The 26,565-nt window shown below is 32.9% G+C and overlaps 1 protein-coding gene across 3 annotated transcripts in view; it reads right to left on the bottom strand.

Moving 5' to 3' along the window:
* Positions 1-6,441: 6,441 nt before the first annotated feature.
* LOC145325836 (uncharacterized) overlaps positions 6,442-26,565 on the bottom strand; it is a 238,290-nt gene continuing 218,166 nt past the window's right edge. Inside the window, exons 2-21 of one of the 3 annotated variants that reach the window (XM_080168806.1) lie at positions 22,486-22,544; positions 21,966-22,018; positions 20,323-20,417; positions 19,520-19,585; positions 18,946-19,006; positions 18,662-18,713; positions 16,821-16,917; positions 15,619-15,726; positions 15,120-15,199; positions 14,704-14,857; positions 14,292-14,375; positions 13,637-13,819; positions 12,943-13,161; positions 11,016-12,630; positions 10,629-10,717; positions 9,911-9,984; positions 9,371-9,406; positions 8,647-8,697; positions 8,366-8,441; positions 6,442-7,005 (exon numbers count right to left, since the gene is read on the bottom strand). In XM_080168806.1, coding sequence (XP_080024932.1) covers positions 6,932-7,005; positions 8,366-8,441; positions 8,647-8,697; positions 9,371-9,406; positions 9,911-9,984; positions 10,629-10,717; positions 11,016-12,630; positions 12,943-13,161; positions 13,637-13,819; positions 14,292-14,375; positions 14,704-14,857; positions 15,120-15,199; positions 15,619-15,726; positions 16,821-16,917; positions 18,662-18,713; positions 18,946-19,006; positions 19,520-19,585; positions 20,323-20,417; positions 21,966-22,018; positions 22,486-22,536 — 3,318 coding nt within the window. In that variant the 5' untranslated portion in view covers positions 22,537-22,544 and the 3' untranslated portion in view covers positions 6,442-6,931. Of the gene's footprint in view, positions 7,006-8,365; positions 8,442-8,646; positions 8,698-9,370; positions 9,407-9,910; positions 9,985-10,628; positions 10,718-11,015; positions 12,655-12,942; positions 13,162-13,636; positions 13,820-14,291; positions 14,376-14,703; positions 14,858-15,119; positions 15,200-15,618; positions 15,727-16,820; positions 16,918-18,661; positions 18,714-18,945; positions 19,007-19,519; positions 19,586-20,322; positions 20,418-21,965; positions 22,019-22,485; positions 22,545-26,565 lie in introns of those variants that run through there. The other 2 variants (XM_080168805.1, XR_013881607.1) reach the window with 2 other exon arrangements.

The following is a 26,565-nucleotide window of genomic DNA, read 5'->3' as shown; positions in this document are numbered from 1 at the left end:
CTTCCCAGGACCTATAAGAAGCTTCACTGTAAAGGAGAACAATATCAGTTCAGCGGTTAGTGAGATCCTTTGGGACAGACAAAAAACGCTTACTACTTTATATAACAGGATTCTACAGGAAGGAAGGGGACATTGGGCTATTTAATCCAATAGTCCTCAAAGTTTTATAATAAAATGTTAGCTTAACAACTTTGGGGACTTTTATTAAGTTTTGATTGGCTGGAGTGACCAAATGTTTCAATCAATAACTGTAATCTTAAGATGGGGTAATTTTGTTTATCATCATTGGGGATAAACATCAAATTATCGTTCATTGTCTGATTCCTGACTAAGGAATCATTCCTTATGTAATAAATATCTCCTGTTTAAGGATAAGGAAGAAGGCCTCAAACTCAAAACAGAGGTTAAGAATTAGACGTAACATTGTATAGACTCATCAATAATAGGTTTTGTTAATGGATATATTATTATGTACTTGGATGTTACAACAGATTTTCATGTTCTCTAAAAGCAGGCTTAAATAGCAATTCCCCCCTTCCCCCGTTTTGCTCCTTCCTCTACCCTCTTGCTAGATGAACGAACTTAACAATAAATGGTGTCCATGTTAGTAACTTAAAGGACCACATTTTTTACCTTGTCATAAAATTTTCGAGTATAGTCCCTTTCGTAACATTGCACCTTCTTCATATTTTTCACAGCATCTTTTCTCCTATTTCTAGCCCCTGCAGGGCTAATTACCTAACCCTGTGGGGCAATCACCTAACCCAATATAATCTAACCTAACCTAAAATAACCTGTAAAAAGCCATTTGAAAAATACGACAAATCGCCCCTTATGGGGCGATGTTACAAAAGGGACTATTCCCAAATCTTCGTATTATCTATATCAATTGTTTTGTTTAATAATTGGATTCGATAATTTCCCTCAAAGTGCATTGTCAAAGAGCTTTAGACAAACATCCCCATCCCCCTCTATTATTCTTGAAACAAATTAAAAATAAAAGAGGGGGGGGGGGATTTTCACTTGTTTGTTTTTTTACTTAAGGTTGGTTAGGTCAAGTTAGGGAATTCCCTCCGCACCCCACTAACTTAAAATTCATTAAAAACATTTGTAAGTGGGGCTCGGGATGGATGAGTATTTAACCAGTACTTGATTGGTTGGTTAAAACTAACAGCATTCAATATTTTCAACCTATGTCTATTGTCTTTTCCCTTTTGATTCCCAATCTTAAAGGATAATGCAATGAAGTAACACCCAATTATGAAAAACAAAATAACCCTATTTTTAAAACTTACTGAAGAAAATGTTTAGCTACTGCTAGTTTAAAATAACTAATCTTTATTTAATCAAAGCATTTTAAATTTGTAGGCCCATGAACGAAAGAATGTGTTAATAAAACATTAAATACCAGTATCAATTACAGTCCAATGTCTGTGTTGTAGACTGACATTTGACCGATCACAGAGTAGCTACGCTCCTGCCCTGTTTATTATCTTGTGTTATGTTTTACCAGCAGTTTCAATCCGGCCGCCATTTAAGCCCGCGGAATCTATCAGACCTTGCGCTGCCAAAGTAGGGTTCTAACCGGCATCCTACCACATCTGCTCTGCCAATGCAATACTTTTAATAACCCTATACATACTTTATAGTTTAAAATAGTTTTCCGTGGCTAAAAAGATGTAAAATTTTAAGATGAAAAGCAGTTTTGTTAGACAGGCCCCTCTGGGGTATTAATTGTCTTTTTTTAATATTCGTGGAAAATTGTCTGTAGTATGATGCTATACATGTTTTTCAGTATAATCCAGTTGATATTCGGTTTCGTATCTACACTGGAATAGATTTTGAATTGGTTGCTCTAAGCTTACTCCAATATATCAAACATAGAGAGAATAAGTAGGTAGCTAGAGAATTTGAAGCGGGTTTTAAAAACAATCTAAATATCAAAATTACAACATGTTTTAACCTTAAATAAGCTTAAAAATCAATTGTAATACTAGTATTTTTGTAAACCCATATCAATAATTATACAAGAATATGAAACATAAAATTTAATGTTTCATAATAATATAAATATTATAATATTTACAAATATGTAATAAATACCAGTTATATTGGAGAATATAACATAAAAATTCCATACTCAAAGTTAAGAGTTATTTACAGGATAATATACATTACACAACAAAATATAAAATCATTTTAAAAAGTTTATATCATGAACTAGCGGCTAAGGCTTTTGAGGCATTTAGGGGCAATTGAGGAAATTTAGATTTTTTTTATTTAGATCCAAAGGCTAACCCCCCTAATCTCCCATAATTCCACTGATTTCATCAAGAAGTCTCTAGATGCGCAACCCCTGGTTTACAATATAGAAATGCTTTCGTAATCTTATTTGTTGTACTTTTATATTTTTTTTAAGACAATGGCAGATAAATTGATGTATATCCCCAATGATGATACACAAATTATACGTTCTGTAAAATAAGAATTGTGGTTTTGAAACGTTTGGACACTCAACTTAATAAGCAAACCAATCAAAATATGCCCCCGAAGTTATTAGGCCAGTGAATAAGAAAATTGTAAGAAAATACTTTTGGGACTAGTGTAATAAACAGCTCTATGTCCCCTCCCTCCCTGAAATCTTACAGAAAGTATAATAATTACAGTATATTTTTGTAATCAACAAGGATGAAAACATTCATATGACATTAAAACATATCACTGAAAAAAATAATGTCCACATATATTAAAAATAAATAAAAAAATTGCATGTGGACTTTTTTAGTAAAATATTATAAGGCTTCTGTTGGTTTTTAAATTTTTGTTAGCTTCAAAAAATCATATAACAATTAAGGAAAAGGGAATAATAGCTTACGCAATAAACCTTAAAATTGTGAGCAAGCTTCCAGTCAAACGCGCTTATAAAGTCTAGCTGTTCTTAATGTTGACCAAACGCATAGTATATTTAAACGCATATTTGAAACAGTTTGACCTAATAAGCGCATTTGACTAGAATCTTAGTAATTAATATTGTGTAAGCTACTATTCCTTTTGTTTAAAGATAGTCTTACAATAAAAGTTAGAATTTTATGTAAATAAACAAGGATGACAACATACATAAGTAGCGAAAGTAGGAAATATGTACACAACATAAGCATATTCAATCCCCGATAATTTCAGCTGTCAATCCTGAATAGGAATTGAGAAAACCATGGAAACCTAAAAATCTAGGAATTGATCTAGCACCCCACTAAATGGAAAAATCTTAATCAAATTTGCGGAAAATATGTAGAATAAAGAATAATTATTCCCTGAAATTTCAGCCCTGTATCTTGAAAAGGAGTTGAGAAAATCAGGAAAACTTGAAAATCTAGGAATCGAGTCAACACCCCAAATAACAGACAGATGGACAAAACACTGTATAGATTAGAAAGGCATATGTCATGAGAATATTCACTAAAAAATACAGTTGTCTATCTTGACACTTGCAGAGTGTCAGAACTCGAAAAGCAGAATATAAATGTATAAGTCTATTCAAAATTGTAAGTAAATTCGTTGCAAAACTGTTTAAATACAGGATACTTTTTAAGGACATACTTACATTTTTAGGACTTGAATATAGTTTTTAGAGTTGCTACGCTTTGGAAATCGTACCTAACAGTTATAGAAATCATCATGCAAAGTTTAAAATCGAACATGTCTAAATTTATGTAAAGAGCCTTGCTTTTAAAAATTTGCACGCATATATTGCAGTATGCATATTTATGATATTATTCAAATACCCAAAAAATTTCAATAATTTTCCTTTAAACAAGGATGACAACATCCATAAAATAAAATCTTTGAAATTGAAGGACAAACGAACATTAAAACTTGTATAGTGTCAGAACTGAATAATCAGAATATAAATGTATAAGAGTCGAAGCAAAATTGTAAGTAAATTTGTTTTTGGACATACTTACATTTTTAAGACTTGATTATAGAATTGTTTCGCTTATAACATTATTCTTTGTTGTCCCAGGAATCAATATACCAAAAATCAGATCAATTGGATGGTTAGATCACAAAAAAATTGTTGTTATAAAAGAAAAAAAATCAATATGTTTAGAATGGAAGTACGGTAATGATTATAGAGTTGCTACGCTTTCTAAATCGTACCTAACTACTAACGGAATCACCATGCAAAGTTTGAAATCGATAGGACAATTCTAACATGCCTAAATTAACGAATACAATCTATCTATCTCGGACGGACGGACAGACGGACGGACGGACCTACCCTAATTAGAGAAAAGCTTCGCTTTTTAAAGTATGCACATCATATTTCAAATTTTATCACAGAATTTTCTTTTTAATAGTTTTATAATTTTGCCCTCTTTAAGAAGCTATTCTACAATTCATGTTGTATATCCGTCATTCCGTAACGCTAAGGGGGAAATGTGATTTTATTTGAGATTTTTAGATATTTTTGCGTTTTTTTTATGAAGATACACAATTTATAATAACATATTATACTAAGGTTTCGTGATTTTCAAACAAAAAATCCTGTTTTTTATGATATTACTGTATAATATCAATTTGTCTTTTTGTCCACATAATTTAATGATTATAATAATATGGTACAATATTTAATGTAAAGAATCCCTATAATCAAGTCCTAAAAGTGTAAGTGTATTTAGACAATTTTGTGTACAATTTTTTTCATGTTCACAACTAGTTTTTATAACATTTAAAATTTTGAAAATCTAAAATTTGTTTAATCTTTGGTTCAAAGAATAAAAAAAAAATGTCAATATCCATAAGTAGCGAAGCTCTAAGAAAGGATGGAAAGACGGACAGATTAAATAAATATTTATTGTATATTGGACCAGGGATTTGAAAGGATAAGACAATGGCTGATAAATTGATGTACCACAAATGGTGATACACAAAATTATCTCTTCTGTAGATTACAATAAATGGTTGAAATATTTGGACACTCAACTTAATGAAAGTAAAAAAGGACCTAAAAACTAGGGTTGGGCCGGATATCCGGTGTTGCCGGATATCCGGCCATTTTCAATATCCGGTCGGATACCGGATATTGAAACTATCCGGCCGGATATCCGGCTCTATAATTTTTTATACTTTACACCAAAAATCTCTGCTTTTTAAAATCTTAAATGGCTATAATTTTCTTATTATTGAAGCTAGAAGAACATTTTTTCTGAATAAGTTTAACTTTATGTAAATTTATATAAGATTTTTGAAGAAATTTTTTTTCACTACTTTAATATCTGGTAATTTGGCCGGTTACCGGATATACGGCATTTGAAATCAGCCGGATATCCGGTATCCGGCCAAAAAAGTATCCGGCCCAACCCTACTAAAAACAAAGGTTGTTAAATAAAAGGGTGAAGGAAGTGAAAATTGATTTTGACTTACTTAAGGTCGAAAATTCATTATCAAACAGGGGACTTAGACAAAAATATTTAGCCCTCTAGCTCTAATAGGAACTGAGATAATAGGGGGGGGGGCATTACCCCACTAAAAAACAGTGTTGCACACGATTTTCAGTGGGGCAAATATTTTTTCAGATTCAATATTACCAATTTTTTTATTTCTCCCACTGATCTTAGTGGGGCAAACTGATTTTAGTAGGGCAAAAGTTTTTTAATAGTCCACCTCAGCATTTTTAGCCTGTGCCTTCGGCACATTAGGGCTAAAAAATGGTTTTAATCTTATAATTGTACATTCTATATTCGCGGAAAGCTGTTTATAATACACGCACAGACAAAGTAATCTATAGTGTAGCATCAATACAAAAAAAAAGAATGAAGGATTTTTGACAACTTGATTGACTTCTTACTCATAAAAAAGTATTATTCATAGTAAATTTCAATTTTAAAATTTAAGATAAAAATGAGAAAGGAGACTGTAAAACTGGTACCCAAAGTTTTATTGCCATGTGCAAAAATGAATTGGCTATTAAACATTAGGACACTGCAAGTATAATTTTTCTTATCATCATTGGGGATGTAATTGTAGAATAATTCATAGTTGAGCAAAAAGACGGACGGACCTAACGTATTTATATAATAGCTTCACTTCTAGGATAGTATAAATTTCTTGAAATATTGAAATTTATCATTTCCTTTAATGTATAAAATATCAGAAGGAAATTGAAGAAAAAACAGGGATCTATAGAGATAAGACATTGCTGATAAATTGATAGACATCCCCAATGATCATAGACATAAATATCCCTTCAATTAGTGGTTGAGACGTTTGGACACAGAACTAAATGAACCAGTGAATCAAAATTTAATATTAGTCCCCAACGAATTAGAAAACGGTATCATAAAACTTTGGGGTTCAGTGTAATAAACGGCCCAATGTTGCCTCCTTCCCTTTGAAAAAACAAGATTAATAACTAGAATTTATAAAATTGAATATATAATATATATTTTTTATAATGTTGTCATTATGGATAAAAATCTAGAATAAAAATCAAACTATTATGACAATTAAAGACTTAAAGACAATCAATAATATCAAACACTCGATTTGTTAGCAATGATCATTTTTGATGGACATTAATCATAGAAATAGGGTGGCTAACAAAGTACAAAACAATTTTTTATAAAGCTATTTGTTTTAACATTCACTAAAAAATTGTGGGTATGTTTACACAAACTGCCTTTTGAGCGCTGATAACCTCCCCCCCCCCCCCCTACCTTTAAAACAATTAGAAAGGGTATTTTTCGCTATCTACAGTGCCATGACCCTCAAAGGCTACCAAGTACTCCATAAAACCTGACATCAAGTATTGAAGAAAAACATGAATCTCCCCCTCCCCTCTTTCATTTACAAAAATAATAGAATGAAGGGGGTTTATCAACGCTCAACAAGATACTCTAAGTGAAAAAACTAAATTATTTCAGAGTTGTCATTAGCTGCACAATTTCATGAAGGAGTTTCGTTTTGTTTCCACTTTCTCTTCACTTGGTGGTATATATTGTATACCTAAAATACGGAGTAGATACAAAACCGCGACAAACAAAACCGCGACAGTTACAAAACCGCCCCATAACAAAACCGCGACAGTAACAAAACCGCCACAGTAACAAAACCGCGACATTACAAAAAAATCTTTAATACTAAAAATCTATAATAAAAAAAATCTTAATGCTAGAAGGTCATGGCCGCAGAGCTCGGCCCCCTGGCCTGCCTAGCCGCGGGCGCTCGGCCCCCTTGCCTATAACCTAACCTAACCTAACTTATATGTTTGAATGTTTAATAGTTTAGAATTTCGTGGATTTTACAAAAAGTGGTTGGTAGATTTTTTTCAAATTTTTAGTATTTTTTTACAATATTTAGATTAGGTTAGGTTATGGGCAAGGGGGCTGAGCGCTGCGGCCATGTATTCCTACAAAATTCCTACATAGTTATATTTTTGTTATTGTCGCGATTTTGTTACTGCCGAGGTCTTGTTATGGGGCGATTTTGTTACTGTCGCGGTTTTGTTATGGGGCGGTTTTGTAACTGTCGTGGTTTTGTATCCACTCCTAAAATACAGTGTTTTTTTTACCATTGACATTGCCTTGGGAATAAATAACTTAAAATGCAGCTAGATCTCAAATGGCGGGCATGTATAGGCTTTGTAAGAATATCATTAGAACAGGTATTAAAATATCTAAAGAGAATCTTGTATTACTAATTACTGAAGGTGTACCCGCGACCGTGGCTCAACACGCAGCGCATCCGCTCGTTGTCGGGAATGGGATAGGTTCGAATCTCGGCCGACACCACGTCATAACGTTAAAATTGTTCCTACTGCTGCTATGTCAGATGCGCGACATAAATAGTTAGAGTAGGGGGAATGCCTTGGCCCAAAACAGGCGCAACTCGTTACCATGCACAGTTGGGACTTCTCAGACAAAGGTCGTGCATCACAGAGAGTTGGTTGTCTAAAGGATGTTACTTAACCTAATATCCTTGGGTGTTTGGATAGAGAAGGGTGCGTAACAGTCATCCTTAGTTCTCCTGGATTGCTGGACCAGGACCTAGACAGTACATCAAGTCGATAAGGTCCTGGACTGCAATCCCGCCCGTACGAGGTAATCTGCATAGGTACTGAAGGTGTACAAGAAGTGCACAGTACACAATAAGTCGTAAATAAATTTAAAAATTTAGGTTACAGTCAAATAGTGAATAGTGTTGACAGCGGTTCTGGAGCTATTATCAAGTTATTTTGTCAGAATAATAACCTAGGAGTTTTGTGTTGTTCCATTCCATTAATTTTTCCAAAATCACATCGAAAAACAGGTTTATGAGATATAATTCGCAATTAGCCATCTATCCATCTATTTGTTTATTTACCTACCTTCATAATCCTCCATTTCAAAACCTTGATCAAATCTGAAGGTTATTTTCTGTGTTTCCTCATAACAGCACAGTCTGTTGTAATAGCAAATAATTTTTATTGCATTAAAGAAATTCTAACCAATAAAAGCTATAAGAAAACATAATTATTTCATCTGTTGAGTAAACCTCAATTCCACTCTTCCTTTATTAATATTTTCATTAAAAATGATGTTTTATAACATAGCATTATTTTAATATTTTACACAAGAATTAAAAAAAATGAAAAAATATTTGTTTCCTAGTTTTGAAAGAACAGCCATTAGAATCTTTTAATCTTCTTGGACCCATAACCTGAAAAAATTAAACATAATATTATCAATTAAAATCAATATTCATTTAATCTCTTTAGAAACATAAAAATAGTAAGAATAGTTATTTACAATATTGTATTATAGACAGCTTTCAACGAATATTAAATTATTTCTTATTTTAATATTTATTGGAAATTGGCTGTAATGCAATGCTATACATGATTTTTCAGTATGGCAGAGAACCAGTTCTATTCCAGATACTAATCGGTTTTGAAGCCATTTGGAGAAAAAAATATTAGGTAACTTGCTAAACTTTTAATGACAAAAATCCTTCCAATAATTTTATATAAACATAAATGATTACATGGGATAGTTTACTTTGACACCATGGAAACTGTCCCAATTTTGTATAACTTTTGCGGAACATGTTCCAGTTACGTCATATACGTTTCGGGAAAGAGAAAGGGAAGGGGGGAAGAAAATCTCTTCAAAAGAGATGGGGAAAACCCCCTTTTCTCCCATCTCTTTTTTCTTCCCCCCTTCCCTTTTTTTCTTTCCCCCTTCCCTTTCTCTTTCCCGAAACGTATATGACGTAACTGGAGCATGTTCCGCAAAAGTTATACAAAATTGGGACAGTTTCCATGGTGTCGTTTACTTTACAGAAAGACAATCAACTGCTAATGTTTATTGTAAATGTATGAATAATCTTTTACCTTTGACCATTTATGTAACTTCTTGTAATACAATGCCTGAGAAGAAAAAAATATTTTAATAACAAGACCTACAGGCTTACACTTATGTTAAAAAATCAGAAAAAAAATAATTGAAACTGTTGAAAAAATGCTAGTAAGGCCACTAACTATTTTTATTACATTTTTAGAGAATATAGTTCCTAATTGCCATAGGAATGACTAATACATAAATTATGAGCAATGACTTTATTTATTCCAATCTTGTAATAATTATGTAAAATTTAAACTAGGTAATTCCAAAATACTTGATTTACTAAACGACCTTCCCCAATGCAGAAAAGGTTTTCTAATTCTACTATTCAAAGTTGGGGGTTTGACTTACACCTTGCCTCCACCATCTCAAGAGCCTCTAAAGGCATCTAGGGGCGCAGTCACTAGTAAATGATAAAATAAAAATTTTAGTCTCCTCTTCATAGGTAATTATACAAATTTCCAAATCTTACAATGCCAAATATATCTATAAGTAGTGAAGCAATTTCAACACGACAAAGTAAACACAACCTTGAAAGATACTGAAACAATCCACATGCAAATGATGATAAGAACATCTTTTCCTGGCTCTCCCATAATTGTACCTTAAAATCATTTCTCGTATTCATTCGAATCCGGTGGATGGGAACTGGTTCTCATTCATACAAAAAAACTATGTCTAGCATCGTATTATATCCAGTTTTCTACGAATATAGAAATGTACAATCATAAGATTAAAACCAGTTTTTTAGCCGGTGCCTCCGGCACCTCAGGGCTAAAAAAAACTAGTTTTAATCTTATAATTGTACATTCTATATCCGCGGAAAGCCATTTATAATACGATACGAGAAATAACTATTAATGTTTGGTAAAAATTCCAGAAATCTACTAATTGTTGATAAAAATTTACAGTAAAAACTCTGCCTTTTAAGAATACTTTAGGAATAAACAAGAATGGCAACATCCATAAGTAGTGAAGCTTAAAAATTATGAATTAGGAGCCTCCTTTTCTATCAAAACACTTGGGATATTAGGTTAAGAATCACCCATCATAAACCAAATCTTTGATTGTACAACCTTTGTCTGAGAAGTCCTAACTGTGTATGGTAATGATTTTTTCCTGTTATGGGCCAAGGCATTTCCCCTACTGTAAGTATTAATATCACAGCACCTGGCATAGTAGTCCTAGGAATCTTTTTTAAGGTCTTTAGTTATGACACGGTGCTAATCACAATTTACTGACGCTTACTGTCTTGCTTATTGTAATGTTGAGGTAGAACAGCAGGTAGCAGAACCATGGCAAGATTTTCCACCAGTAACAACACTTGAAATAAAATCCTAAAAAATAAATGTATTATACTGCATGATATTTCTTTAAAGATAATATATTTATCTGTTTTCTAATCAAACAAATTTAAGATTCGGACTGGTTGAAACAATGACTTGAATAAAGAAGAATATTGTTATTTAGGTGATATGTTTAAACTACTCAAGTTGTTTATAAGATCTAGATTACTAATTGTCAAGATTGTCAAGCTGGTTGTCTGCCATTTTTAGATTTTGGTCCCCAAACATTACCCATAGGCCTATGCTATAATCAACAAATTACCTTAATTGTAATAAACTAAGATTTAACCTGGAGAAGAACATGAACTTGGGAGCCTGCAAGTGAGATGAATTCCAGTGCCAGTCAATCATGATGATGCTTGAGCTTATACAGCTAATCAACAGTAAGGCCAATCTTTGCAGCAGTGTCAACAATCCCAGTGAGCGTGGCAACTTTTGCGTCTCTGTGATGACCTTGATTGGGATCAGAATGGCAATGTGGACCAGTAAGGCTGTTAGGTATTTGCCGTATTGATTGATCTCCAACAAAATTAGATACTTTAATGCATACAGCCTGGCTATGATTTGAATCAGCAAGTGTAGGAATATAACAGGAGCTGCTTTGATCTTGTACAAGGCCCCAATGCCTGGTCTGTCTACCTTGAATAAGGATAGACCAATAGAGCATGTGATTGCTGTAAACACCAATTTACCCAATGTTTTATCCAATAGACATGCATCGTAGATACCAAAGCTAAGAATGTTCAGAACTCCTTGCCATGTATGACTAGCTATAGTGTTCCAAGACCATTGTGAAACTAACACCATTGCTGGCATTATCAACCAGATTTGCAGAACTAATTGCAGTATATTTTCCACTCCAATTTCTGCAATCTTGACAAATCGCCAAGCGGTTGAACTTCTGGCATCACCCTCCCTACGTTCATTTGGATTTTCTGAAATTTGATATGCATATTTGTTGGGCATGAGAATAAGAAAGGGCCACAGTAGGTATGATATACCCAACATTACTTTGTAAAATATCTTAATCCAGAAGTATTTCTGCTTGAAGATGGGATAATCTCCCAACTTCTTGCCATACCAATCCATGTTTTGACTTCTGACAAATTCATACTGGAGATTAGTTTCATCCCAACCTTTCTTCCAAACGTCCAGCCATTCTGGAGAGGCAATCTTGGCTCCAAACATATAGACAATCACATTCATTGCTACCATGGCAATTGTGACCTTAGCAGCAAAAGCAAAGTTATCTTTTGTCTCCTTGAAAGGTATTTGATGAAAACTAATGTTGGTGTCGAGACCACATTCCCAAACATTTGTTTCATTATCTGCTATGTGTGATATGTGTTTGTAGTCACCTAACAATTCTAAGTCAGATGTAAAGTCAATCAAAAATGGTAAAACTGAAATAAGACCAATCTCAACAATGATGGCAATCAAAGCTTGTCTATTTTTTCTCTTTATCATGTCATCATTGTAGTCTGTTACTGGTATGAGTCCCTTTCTTATGTTATCAACATATGTTCTTTTAAGCCAAGGAACCAGGGCTTCCATGTTTAGGTTTTGTTGGATACAAGAAAATACTTGGTATGCAGATTTATTATGAGCATAGTCTTCTACTTTTAAAAGTTTATATCCGGCTTTTTGATCATTATTTTCATTGGCATAGTTTAGACAAGTTTTGGAAAAGGTTGAGGTATTTGGGTTAATGTAGTGCAAAATATCAAAGGCATCTCTGTGGCTCCACTGGCTGTCTTTGCTTAGTAATGAATTGCAGAAAGAGTTAATTAAATCCTCATTTTTCATTTTGGTTGCAAGGGTCAGGTGAGTTTGGTAAAATAATTTTTGACCGGATTTGTCAGTTTTATCAAAATATTTAGTGATAACATTCTCGATTCCAAGTTCTGCAATAAGTGTTGTGTATGTTCCTAAAAAAGTTACCTTTATTCCTAACATTGAAATTTAAATACCATTGTTACAATGCTTTTTAAAAATTAAATGTAATTGAAGTTAAAGTAGAAATTACATTAAATGTTTAAAAGGAGTCATAATAAAGCTCTGAGAAATTTAAAAGAAGTTTAAGAATAAGAAGTAGAGAAGGAGGATAAAAGATAAACTAGTATTAATGCAGGAAGTGGACAGAATAAATATAGATGATTTGCAATAATAATACACATGAAATTCTGAATGTAAAATGATATATTTATTGACTCTACCTTGTGTTCCTATGTCAGACTCAGCAAGGAAAGTTATAGGATCCTTGACACAAGCACTTATAAAGCAATCCAAAATTTCTTTGTTATCAACTGCTACAACCAAATCCAGAGCAGTGATGCCTTCAGTATCTTTGATGAATATGTTTGCAGAATGATCAAGAAGAATGTTGACAATGTTTTGGTTTTCATTCAGGCAAGCATTGAACAGTGGGGTCTCATCTGTAATAGAAATATAGTAGCATAAAAATGTCAACCTCAAAAGCATAAATGTAATGAGCCAATATTGAACACAATTTGCCAAATACAGGAACATGTAAATCCAAGAAATATTTTTATTGTATTACTGTTAGATTATTAATTAACTATACTTATGATTGAAGAGTCATGTTTCAAATTAACCAAGGTTTTAAAGGGTTCTAAGATAATGCCCAATAAATTGATATATATACACCCACCAAGATGATCAACAAATTACCCCTTCTCTAGAATTAGAGGTTGAACAGTGTCGACTTAATGAACCAACCAATAAAAAAATCAATGTAAGTCTCCAAAGCGTTAGGCAAACAAATAAGAAAATGATATTATAAAACTTTGGGGACAAGTGTAATAAACAGCACACCCTAGTCTAGGTCAGGCAAAAAAGCAATGGACTTAAACCTTGTTAAATATAATATTATAATATTACAATGCTTACTGTTTTTAGACTTGCAGTTTACTAGACTAGGTTCCAATCTGATTATCTCTCTCACAAGGTCTTCATGGCCATAAAGAGATGTTTCATGAAGAACAGAGTCACCATTATCAGTTCTGGCATCAATCTTAAGACCCATTTCAAGTAGAAGCTTGAATGTGTGCAGATGGTTGTTAATTACAGCCTAGTATTTTTAAATGTTATGTATATTTTTCATGTTTAGGATATTTATTATGAATTACATCTTATGAAATATATATTACTAAGAATATATATAAAATAGCTCACCCCTAGAGGTATTCATAAGTCCCCCTCCTATATAGAATTAAGGGGGGGAAGTATTTTTTTTTTTTGGGGGGGGGAGGGTAGTGGTTGTCCCAACCATCAAGAAAATAGCTTAAAACCGCCAAAGGTCCAGTACATATATTCCCTGAATAGTAGAACCCAAACGGTTCAGTGTTTACTGAGATCTTGAGCTTTAGACAGACAGACATTGTTCTACTTTGTATTAGAGATATATAATGATTTATTTTAACTACATATAACAAGAGACTTAATATTTTAAAATCAAATTGATTTAAGATCTCTTGAATGCCTTATCCTTATATTAGTTGTATTTTGAAAATTTGTGTAAAAAATCCAGTTACATAACATTCCTGATGTAAACATGAAATTCCTCCTTTACTGGTTTGAAATATGTTGGCCCCATGCTTGTGTAACAATTTTATTGTTTCATTATGCCCTAAAGCAAGAAGATAAAAAAAGTTAATTACAGAAATATTAAATATCTATTTAAAAACTAGTTAGTAAATATATACTGCAAAACATGGCTATAAAAAGAAGAAACTTATTTTAATCATATAATTTAGTGGTGCGCCTCTAGCATCTGAGGGCGGCTCTTATTGGTTGGGATAGGGAAGGACAAAAAAAGCCTACAATCATCACAAGACTCAAATTTAAAAAAATAGCTAAAAACCATCTCAGGGCATTTTTGTATTTTAAATTGGTATTTATAATGCATGTTCAGTTTATTAGAAATTATTTGACTTAATTAGAAGACACAATGATACCTCTAGAGGCAGCATGGTTGATAGGAAACATGCCATCATTATTGTGTGTGTCAAGGGTGGCTCCATGTTTTAGCAACAGCTCAATAGCATCATTATTACCCATCTCTGCTGCTATGTGGATGGGTAAGTCATTGAATTTGCTCATGTGGTCAATCTAAGAAGAAAATATAATTGTTGTATGTAAAAAACAAGAATGACTACATAAATAAGTAGCAAAGCACATACACAAATTACAAAAATATATGGAATAAATAAGGATGTTTAGTTTTAGTTGTTAAACAAGATCTGATTTCTTATTTTCAAAATCATAATTTGTACAAATCAAATGTTTAATACAGCCTGACAGAGAAAGCATATTTAGAGTAGATGCTTAGTTAAACAGAATTAGATTTTAAATATTAGTATCTAAATATTACCTTAGCACCATGATTGATTAAATATTCTAGGACATCTTTATTATCTCTGTAACAACATGCCCAGAATAATGGAGTCCATCCTGAATTTTAATATTTATATGCTTTAACCAGCAGCATTAGCTTAATTGGTAACATGTAGGCTTTGTCAGGGAGGCAGGGGTTCAAGACAGGACAGTACTGTGGCATACTGGAGATGTTAAAATGATAACAGCTACTACCTTGTCAGTCGGGTGACATCAATAGTGAGATTAGTGGAAATACCTTGGCAATAATACACAACTCAATGTGTTTTGAGAGGTCCAGAACCTGAAACAACACCGTCCCCTAAGAGGTCATCATGGCAACATCTTTTCTTTAATTTAGGTTAGGTGGATTAAAGTAAGCAGGTTCAAGACTGAGCAACAGCTCCAGAACATAATCCTAATATACCTGCAATGTCCTAAAAATGTAGGATGGTTCAAAGGTTGTTTAACAGCTTCTGAACAGAATCCTAATATACCTGCACTGTCCTGAACATGTAGGCTTGCCCCAAGGCTGAGTAACAGCTCCAAAACAGGTTTATGGCCACCAGCTGCTGCCCAGTGGATGGGATACATACCCCAGATGTCTATAATTTAGATAAAAAGTATTACGATAAATTGGTAGTTTTAGCCTGTCTCTAACATATTAGAAACACCCTTAGCAATAAATTCAAGAAAGAAATTAAGTGTAAACTTTGAGATCTTTTTTAAGTAACCTAAGCCTGTTAAGTAACTTTTAGAATGTAAAATGTATAGTACCAGGGAGGGAGGGGACTGTTTAGAACACAAGTCCCCAATGTCTTATAATACCTTTTTGTCAGTAGCTTTATAATCTTTCGGACTTTTATTCAATTTTGATTGGTTGGTTAATTTTATTAAATGTAAATTTATCAATTTATCAGCCACCGTCTTTTCCATTTTGATCCCTGGTATAATACCTAAACAAGTTATTCAACAAAATATTGTACCTGCCCTGTTTATAAGACTTGGATTCTGCTCCATCTGGTACCTGGCACTTCTTAGATTACCTGAATGATCCTGTTCCATCTAGGACCTGACACTTTCCAGATTACCATCATGACAACATGGATCCTGTTCCAACTGGGACCTGACACTTTCCAGATTACCAACAAGATCCTGTTCCATCTGGGAATTGACAAACTCCAGATTACCTGCCCTATTGATAAGACTTTGATCCTGTTCCATCAATGACCTGCCACTTTCCAGATTACCTGTTCTTCTGATAAGACTGGGATCCTGTGCCAACCTGGACCTGACACTTTTCAGATTACCTGCCCTATTTATAAGACTTGGATCCTTTTCCATATGGGACCTAACACTTTCCAGATTACCAACATGACAACATTGATCATGTTCCTTCTGGGCACTGACACTTTCCATAATACCTGCTCTGTTGATTAGTCTTGGATCCTAATCCATCTGGGATCTGATTACCAAAATGACCCTGTTCAATATGGGATTTGACCTGTTCGATCTGGAAGCTGTAACTTTCCATAATACCTGGTCTGTTGATTAGACTTGAATCCTGTTCCATCAAGGACCTGATACTTTCCAGATTTCCAAAATGACCCTGTTCCATATTGGGATCTGACACTTTCCAGATTACCAACATGACAACATTGATCCTGTTCCATCTGGGACCTAACACTTTCCAGATTACCTGCTCTCTTGATAAGACTTGGATCCTGCTCAATCTGGGACCTGACACTTTCCAGATTACCGACATGACAACAGGTATTCACCCAGATGTTTGCATCCTGTTTTTATTCAAAGCATTCAAAATATCCTATTTCTATTGTAAAAAGTAAAATAAATGGAGTGGATACAAAACCGCGACAAACAAAACCACGACAGTTACAAAACCGCCCCATAACAAAACCGCGACAATAACAAACCGCGACAATAACAAAAATATAACTATATAGGATTTTTTGTAGGAATACATGGCCGCAGCGCTCGGCCCCCTGGCCTGTCTAGCCGCGGGCGCTCTGCCCCCTTGCTCATAACCTAACCTAACCTAACTATTGTAAAAAAAAATATTAAAAATTTGAAAAAAATCTACCAACCACTTTTTGTAAATACAACGAAATTCTAAACTATAAATAAGTTAATGTACATTAAACATTCAAACATATAGGTTAGGTTAGGTTAGGTCATAGGCAAGGGGGCCGAGCGCCCGCGGCTAGGCAGGCCAGGGGGCCGAGCTCTGCGGCCATGACCTTCTAGCATTAAGATTTTTTTTATTATAGATTTTTTTGTAATGTTGCGGTTTTGTTATTGTCGCGGTTTTGTAACTGTCGCGGTTTTGTTTGTCGCGGTTTTGTATCCACTCCAAATAAATCAGGTTTCATTTTATGAGGGAATGGCATAAATCTAAATATTGCCATATACTTACATTTGTTTATTTCAAAGACCCACTACAAAATCGGTTCAAGGTCCCCACCCTGTGGTCAGAGTTGAGTATTTCTTGTACCCCCTCTATCCTTTTACTTGTTTTAATATTTCTTTGAATTCTTTTATGATAATAAATTTTGTCATCTTTATTTAAATACACGTTTAATCAAATTTATTAATCTAAATTCTTTTAACATAAAATTATGAAAACGTTTTTGATTATTAATTAGTTATCAAAATTGCAATACACATTTTACATAAAAACACACTTCCTTTGATAAAGATAGTATAATAGAATTTTTAATAGTAATACTTTTTATTTTTGATAACAATTTAATTACCTTTTTTTATAATTTGAACAATTAATCCTTTTTTTTATAGTAGATTAATTTAGATATATTTTTTAATATTGATAATTACTGTATTTAATTGTTAATATTTGTTTTCTTAATGATAATTAATCTTATTACAGAACATTCCGAGAGATATTAATAAGCACAGCCACTATATAATGCACTGTGTATGCCAGTCAGTCAGTAAGTCCGTAACGCAATTGGCTAAAGATATAGAGCTAAAACATTATTGCAAAAATTTTGGGGCTAGTGTAAAACACAGTCCGATGTCCCCTCCCTCCCTGTTGCTAATTAGGTATCAATAGGTTCAAATCGGAAATAATCATAATGTTTCAATACAAATGTTTTCTGTAAACATTTATCAAAAAACTTATTTATGAATAAGGAGTGCCATTCTACTTAGGGAGGGAGGGGACATTGGGCTGTTTATTACACTAGTCCCCAAAGTTTGACAATCACATTTTAATATTCGTTCGCTTAATAGCTTTGGGAACTCTTACTAAATTTTGATTGGTTGGTTCATTCAATGAAGCAATTTCTACCAATTATTGTAATTTTGTGTATCAACATTGGAGATTTAAAATCTAAACTAAAAATGTCTTTTTTTCTTGAATATTTTTTCTTTTATCTATTAGCATTATTTAGATCTTAAACTTAATATATCTTATAGCCTTTGACGTACAGACAGACAGATATAATAAATTATAGAGTAGCTTCTCAATCTAAAAAATCTAAAGTATAAATGTTTGAATGCCTTGACTCTTTTTCTTTTATCATCCAGCATTAAATCCATAATTTCTCTGTTTTAGTTAATTATATTAGAACTATATTACGTGGATGTTGTACCAGACTTTCATGAACTTTGATACAGATATACCCCCTTTACCTCATCCCTTTCTTTCCCACTGTATGAACGAACTGACAAGTCATGATGTCCACATTAGCAAGCTAAATTGACGACAATTATTCCCCTGTCAATACATTCACGTATATATATTCTATATTCATTGACATTTCTAATAAATATTTTTCCTGTTTGCTGCGGCCGCATGAAGAGGGGTTAACCCCTGCTTGGTTGGAGATACTAGACATGCCCTACCTGAACATAAGATACTAAATATATGTTTGTGGAGGGGGGGGGGGTTGTAATTGACCTTCCCTCAAAACAAGTTATTAATATATGAAACACTAGCGGCTACACCCCTAGAGGCCTCTAGTGGCACTTTAAATGTTTTTTATATATTTAAATATGTCTATGTTGTGTTTAACTTTTATGTTTCGTTTAAATTTGGAGGGGGGGGGGGGGTTGGTAATCCCTGTTTAGTATGAGATACTAGGCATGCCTTCCCTCAAAAGTATAACTAAATATATTAAATCGATTTTTAGGGAGAGGGGAGGTGTTAACATTTATTTAACATATAATTAGTCTGTGCTACATAAAAAATTACACTAGTCGCCAAATAAAGGTGTCTTTTAAATTTGGGAAAAAATTGCTTCTTTTTTTCTTTTTGATGAGGCTTTTTGCATCTTTTTTTTCAAGAAAACTTATTATACAGAGTATTACTTGTTATTGATTCGCTTATTTTTGGATATAATCATTATCTTATTTTACCTTTTATCAAAGCTTTAGCTAGCTCTACATCTCCAACCTCCCCTGCCCAATGAAGCGCTGTATGTCCTGAATTAATAGATAGATGGATAAATAGATAAAATTGTTAATCAAACGAATAGGAAAATTTTGGGGGCCACCTATATCCTTATACTAAAGTAGCAGGAATTCCATATAAATATTGTTTAACCCATTAACTAGCAAAAAATATGCGGTTCACTAAATTAAGTTCAAATGCATTTCGTGAAACTACCCCTTTTAATTTTAAAACTTAAATTGAGGTGAATCCCTAACCTCTCCCCCTTCCTGATAGACATCATGTGCCTCTCGAGGGTTAATGGGAGTAACTACTAAGAGCAGAAACAAAATTATTAATGAAATAATTCACCACCTACATAAAATCTCTTTCTAAAAAATCAGTTAAAAATAATGTGAAATATGACGATATATTTCTTTAAAATTGAAATTGTCAATCGCTTTAAAATATAATTTCACAAAAAGACTTTTGTAAAAGTAAAATAAAAATGCAAATAAATCAAAGATAAGAGATTAAATTCTAAAGTCAAAATGTAAATATAAAATGTAAAAGTAGATAAAAGAATAAATTGATTTGAGACACCTAGCAGTGAAAAAATACACTATATATTATACAAGTTTTAATCAAAATACTTGTAGATAAATATACACAGATAGATAAGTAGATAAATAGATAGATAGATAGATAGATAGATAGATAGATAGATAGATAGATAGATAGATAGATAGATAGATAGATAGATAGATAGATAGATAGATAGATATCTTACCATATTCATCAGTTCTGTTGATATTGAGATAATTGGGGACCTCTCTACCATTCACAATTTGGAACCCCAAAAGAAATTCAAATATTTCATCTGACCTAGAAATATATTGTGTTTTTTTAGGGAGTGCAGAGTGGGCAGTGGATATTTAAATTATACTAGTGTTATAGCCCTGGTGCTTTGACTCGTTGACACAAAACGTGTAGTGTTTAAACTTTTCAACCAACTATTTTTACTTACAGTGGGGTTTCATTTTGTTTATCATCATTTTATAAATCACTTTGTGGTCCATTGTCTTATCACTTTAATTCCCTGAGATGGGTTTTCGAAAAATGAATGCCGTGTTTTTTTAATTCGCGAAATTTAAACAGAGTATACAACTATTTAGTTAATTATTTTGCTTTTGTTGTGACGGCCTTCATAGAAGAAAAACTAATTATCTTTAATCCGTTTTGGCTGCATATTTATTAATGCATCTTTTTAGAGTTGTATTAGACATTATACAAATGGCTAAAATAATAATTTTTAAATTTTGAATCTTAAGTTGTATACTCTGTTGAAATCCTATCGTCTTCGTTTAATCAATCAATGTCGAAAAAATGTCGAAAAAACGCGGCATTCATCTTTCAAAAACCCATCTCTGGTTTTATATTTAATATATGTCATCAGGGATTTTAAGGCATACGACAATGGTAAATAAATTGATGTACTTTTCCAATAATGACCAAAAATTTCCATAATTTTGTAGATTAAAAGTAGTGGTGGTAAAGTTTGGATACTGTTGGTTTTAACAGTTTTAGGTACCAGTATAATTTACGCATCAATGTCCCCTACCCCCCTGAGTGAAGTTTTCCTTATGACTAAAACTCAATTTAATGAAAATCTTTTTTCTTTTAAACATTTTAAATTCTGTTTTTTATTACAAAATATACAAGGACGTTAACAATATGTATGTAAATATGTATAACGTCGTATTACAGACAATTCTTCACGAATATTAAAATAAAATCATATACTGATAATTAACACTGGTTTTAATCTCAAATTTATTCATTTTAATATATAAGCTGTCTATAATTTGGTTCGAGAAGTTTGAGTAAATATAATACCAGTTGTGTCAACCCTTTAGTTATGGAGTATCTTTGCTGTAAGTAGATTTATTCAAAGCAAAATTTTAAAAGTTTATTACCTTTTAAAATTTAAGATTTTTCCTCCAATTTTAAATTGTATAACGTATATTTTGAGTTAAATTAACATTGAAAAATAGATTTTAAAGGATATAAAATCATTAATTGAAATCTTTGAGATTAGTATCATATTATTGATTTAGAGAAATGATTCGCCAATAAAGATGTATATTTAGTTAGAAAAAAGCAAATGAGATCAACAAAAATATATTGAAATTTAAAAGGTTTGTCTAAAGGGAGAGGAGATTTTTGTATAATTTGCGCCCAGACATTCACATTAAATCAAGAAGTCCCCAGGGGAGTCTTTGGAATCTTCACAATGAAAATTCTGTCATCGGTCTTGAATAGCAGCCAAAAAACTAAACTCCTCCCCTACTGTTTTTCAAAAACGAACAAATAACAGACGGACGTATAATATCAAATTCTAGAGTAACTTCTCTTCTATAAAAAAAAACTAACTGAATATCATTATCTCTGAAGTATTTGAAGAACTTGTTGAATTGAAACGCCCTGGTTCAAAATGGATATATTATTACTTGGATGTCACACCAGATTTTTGAATGAATTGAAAGTTGTAGCTGGCTTAAATAACCCAAATCACATACTCTCATATTGGATGAACGAACTAACCAAATCACATCCTCTCCTATTGGATGAACGAACTAACCATAAAATAAGTTCAATGTTAGCGACCTAAATTGACGACAATTTTCCCCTGTCATAATATCCATGTATATTATTAGGGATCTAAAAGGATATGACAATGGTCGATAAATTGATGTTAATCACAAAATTACCCGTTCTGTAGACTTATACAATTTGTGATTGAAACGTTTGAACACTCAACTTAATAAACAAATCAATCAAAATTCATTAAGAGCCCGCAAAGTTGTTGAACGAATAAGAAAACCTTGTTATAAAACTTTGGGGACTGGGTACTTTTGGAGACTCTCATTGTGTATATAATAAATCGATTCCTTGTTTTGTCACTGTATTTCAAGGGCTTCAAACCTGATAACTTTGTAGCCATGTAGAGCTCTGAAAGAAAAAAAACACTACTCTTCCAGTATGGCTTCAAAACCGGTTTGCTTAAAATTATGAAAAATTATATTATGTATTATAGACTTACATCATACACTTAATGAATTTAAAACCCACATTAGCATAAATAAATCTGGGTTATCTAGAAGATGATTTGAAATCGAAAGAGAATCACCTCCCTACTAGAGAGGGTAATAATGAATAAAATATTTTTTTCCTATCACAGCTATTACAAAAATTAAATTATAACTAAAATTATACTATTTGATTTCAAAATAAATTCACTTGACAGTGGTTCTTGATAAACTAAAACTGCTTTTGTTACTAACTACGTCAAAACATAATGACAAACACTCATTATACCGATTATGTACACAAATATAAAATGTACAATTACAAACAAATATTAAAACACTTAACAACACAAGTTAATTAATAATATTTTGTACATTTTAGAAAATAAATTATTTTAAAAATTTGTTCAAAATTGGACCATTAATTAGCCTACAACCCAAAAGACAGCGCAAAATAAAAATTGCAATAAGGTTTTCCTAAACGTCGCAGGGAAGGAGTGGACATAAGACCGTAAATTACACAAGTGCCCAAAGTTTTATGACCGCGATATCTTATTCGTTGCGTATTTTCATGGCATTTTTTAAAGTTTAATTCTAAACTAGTAGTATCCAAACTATGTCACTAATACATCCTTATACTAAAGTAACAGGATGTTTGTTTGTCTGTGTGTGTATCTGTGTGTCTGTACCGAAGGATCTCGCTAACCGCTGAACCGATTGGGTTCTCCTTAACAGGGTAGATTCTCATATGTCCCAGGAAGGTTTTTAAATATTTTGGGTGAGGGTACCACCACCCTCCCAAGAGAAATCACAATAAAATCGAAAAAAATTTAAATATTTTCGCCGCATAGTGTCGCTAGCGTAGTCTCGCTAGCGTAGTCGGGCTGCGTAGAAGCATGAATTTAAGAGCTGATAACATAGACAAATTATTATTATTTCTCAAATTAGATATTTAAAATAAACTAAAAACATTTAAATGCTACTAGAGGCCTCTAGGGGCGTAGCCGCTAGTCTTTATACTAAAGTAAAAGGATGTCTGTGTGTCTGTGTGTTTGTTTGTATCGAAGGATCTCGCTAACCTCTGAACCGATCGGGTTCTCCTTAACAGGTTAGGTTCTCATAGGTCCCAGGAAGGTTTATAACTATTTTGGGAGAGGGAACCACAAACCCCCACCCCCCTAAGAAAAATCGCCCCTATGAAAAAATTCTCCCCCCAAATTTTTTTTTTAATTTTTAAATAAATTTTGTAACTAAAATTAAAAATGGGAGGGAAGCACCTCCCCCCCCCCCCTCCGTTACTCTTTCTTTTAAAGTCTAAAATAATAAATTAGGTTATAAAATTTGACTCTCCTCTCCTCAAGTGCCCCTAGAGGACTCTAGGGGCGAAGCCGCTTGTGATTTATAACGTTTTGCTACTTTTAGGGATTTATCCTTTAGACGTAGACGATTTCTTTTTGAAGGGTGGATGTATCCTTCTTCCAAAATAGGTATAAACCTTTCCTTGACCTATAGAAGCTTCAGTGTAAAGGAGAACCAAATCGCTTCATCCTTGATTACAGACAAATAGACATATTGTTACTTTTATGAATGGGTAATAGCAGATTTAAATTTTTATCAATTTCATTATCGAAGCTATCACTTGAATGTCCGTTATTCTGTAACGCTTTGGGGGAAATACTATCTTCCCGGCTGCGTTTTTAGATAGTCAGCTTGAATTGTAGATGAAGATTTGGTATATGATTTATTATATCCGACTGTTTGTCACAGCGTTTCGGAGCCGTTTGATTTTGGTGCGGCTCCGGCTCCGGCTCAGTGGAGCCGTCTGTGATGATGGCGGCTCAAGCTTCGGCTCCGACCTAAAATCAAGAAAACTCGACATATTTTTTCCCCCCATAAAAAAAAATATTTTTTATTTTTGACTTTTGAAGGTTTTTAAAGTTCAATTTTTGATAAAAATGGACTTGAAAAACTTACCAAATTATAATTTTTAAAAAAATCTCTTTATTTATCTAGTCCGGAGCCGGAGCCGTTTTTTAACGAAAATTACGGCTCCGGTCGTTTTTTAACGAAAATTACGGCTCCGGCTCAAGCAAAATATGACGGTTCCATGGCTCCCGGCTCCGGCTCCGAAACACTGGTTTGTCATGCTTAACCATCAATAGATATTTTATACAAAAAGATTTCATGTTTTTTGTTTATAGGTATATATATATGTATATCTATAATACAAAGTAGCTTGATGTCTGTCTGTCCGTTCGTCTGTCTCTCCCTTAAGATCTCGGTAACTACTGAACCGATCGGATTATACTCTTCAGGGAATATACCTACTGGTCCTGTGGTGGTTTTAGGCTATTTCTTTGGGGGGTGGAAAACCACAACCCCCCCCCACCAAAAAAAATTTGCCCTAAATTTTTTTTAAAATCCGTTTGAAATTAGAGGTATCATCTTCAATTTTTTTCATTACCTCTTGGGGCAAAACCACTATTACATTTATATTTTATGGCAATTGAAACTCTGCTATATAACTCATCATTTCTGTTTGTACAATTTTACATCCATGTTTTTTGTGCTTCACCAATTTTGTATGTTGTTATCCTTGTTTTAAGAAACACTTTAGAATCCTAAATGTTGTTACGTAACCGTAATTTATTTAATTTAAATTTTCTATTGACTTAAATTTATTTTATTTTTAGTAGCAACGCTACAATAAAATTATCTCGTTTCGCTATGTCTGTCTGTCTTTCTGCAAAGTAAGAGAGGGAGAGAACATTGGATTGTAAAAGTAAAAGTACCCAAAGTTTTTCAACCACGTTGCAATGGCTAAAAATTAGAGTAAAACACTAGAAGGTAAGAGGTTTGTTAACTGTATTTCCCTATCCCAATGACCTTGTGCCGTCTCTCAATTGGGTCTTTGAAAATCAACCAATGGTGTAGGGAATATTAACACAGCCAGAAAACAATTTACTAGCAGACGAAAAAGATCAATGTTAAAGGGATTAATTTATACACATCTATACTATAGACCTGTTGGCTCAAAACTTTAGGTAATTCATGATATTTTAATTAGGTTCAAAACTAACAGCGTCCAAACTTCAAATTGAACCATTAATTTTATTCTACAGAAAGGGTATTTTTTTAACATTATAATTATTCATGAATTGTGTTTTAATGTTTGTTTGTTTGTAAAGCTCCACTTTTATGGATTTTGAGATCCGTTTTTCCATACCAACCGTATATTCATGTTTTAAAAGACGGGGCTTTTCATGTAGTGCCAGTCCGTGCGTAGTGCTTTGATCGTTCATTTAGGCATGTTATAATTGTCTTATGGGTCCAAACTTTGTCTGATGATTCTTGTATGGTTAGGTATAATGCCAGCGTTATTTAACCGTTTGATTCCCATTGAATATAGATTACTAGGACAATAAGGTAGAATGGTATAAATAAACAAATCTTTTATGGATGTTCTCATTCTTGCCTTAACAACTATATTTATTTTAAAAGATTGATAGCAACAAATTTAAAATTAAGGACATCATTTTTTATGTATTATTATTTTAATGTATACGAGGTTTGGGGGTCTATCTGAAAAATATTTTTCATAATTTTTAATTTCATGGAGATATATAGAAAATTGAAAAATTGTGGCCAATTTAGGTTGCTAACATGGAACTTATTTATTGGTTAGTTCGTTCATTCAGTAGAAGGAAAGCGAGGGGGTAAAGGGAGTGGATATTGTTATCTTAGGCCGTTACAAATTTTACTTTATTAGAGAACATGAAAATGTGGTGTAACATTTATATTCAAGAAAATTCTTTCAATGATTTATTGTTCTACTCCTCTGATTTTTCTGGGAGGGAGTGTTCATTCGAATCCGGTTCTCATCAAAAACTATGTCTAGCATCGTATTATATTCAGATTTTTACGAATATAAAAATGTACAATCA

The sequence above is a fragment of the Acartia tonsa genome, chromosome 8, assembly GCF_053477335.1.
Source record: "Acartia tonsa isolate MP-2025a chromosome 8, ASM5347733v1, whole genome shotgun sequence".
NCBI classification, from domain to species: Eukaryota; Metazoa; Arthropoda; class Copepoda; order Calanoida; family Acartiidae; genus Acartia; species Acartia tonsa.
This window is presented reverse-complemented; position numbering and strand designations above follow the sequence as displayed.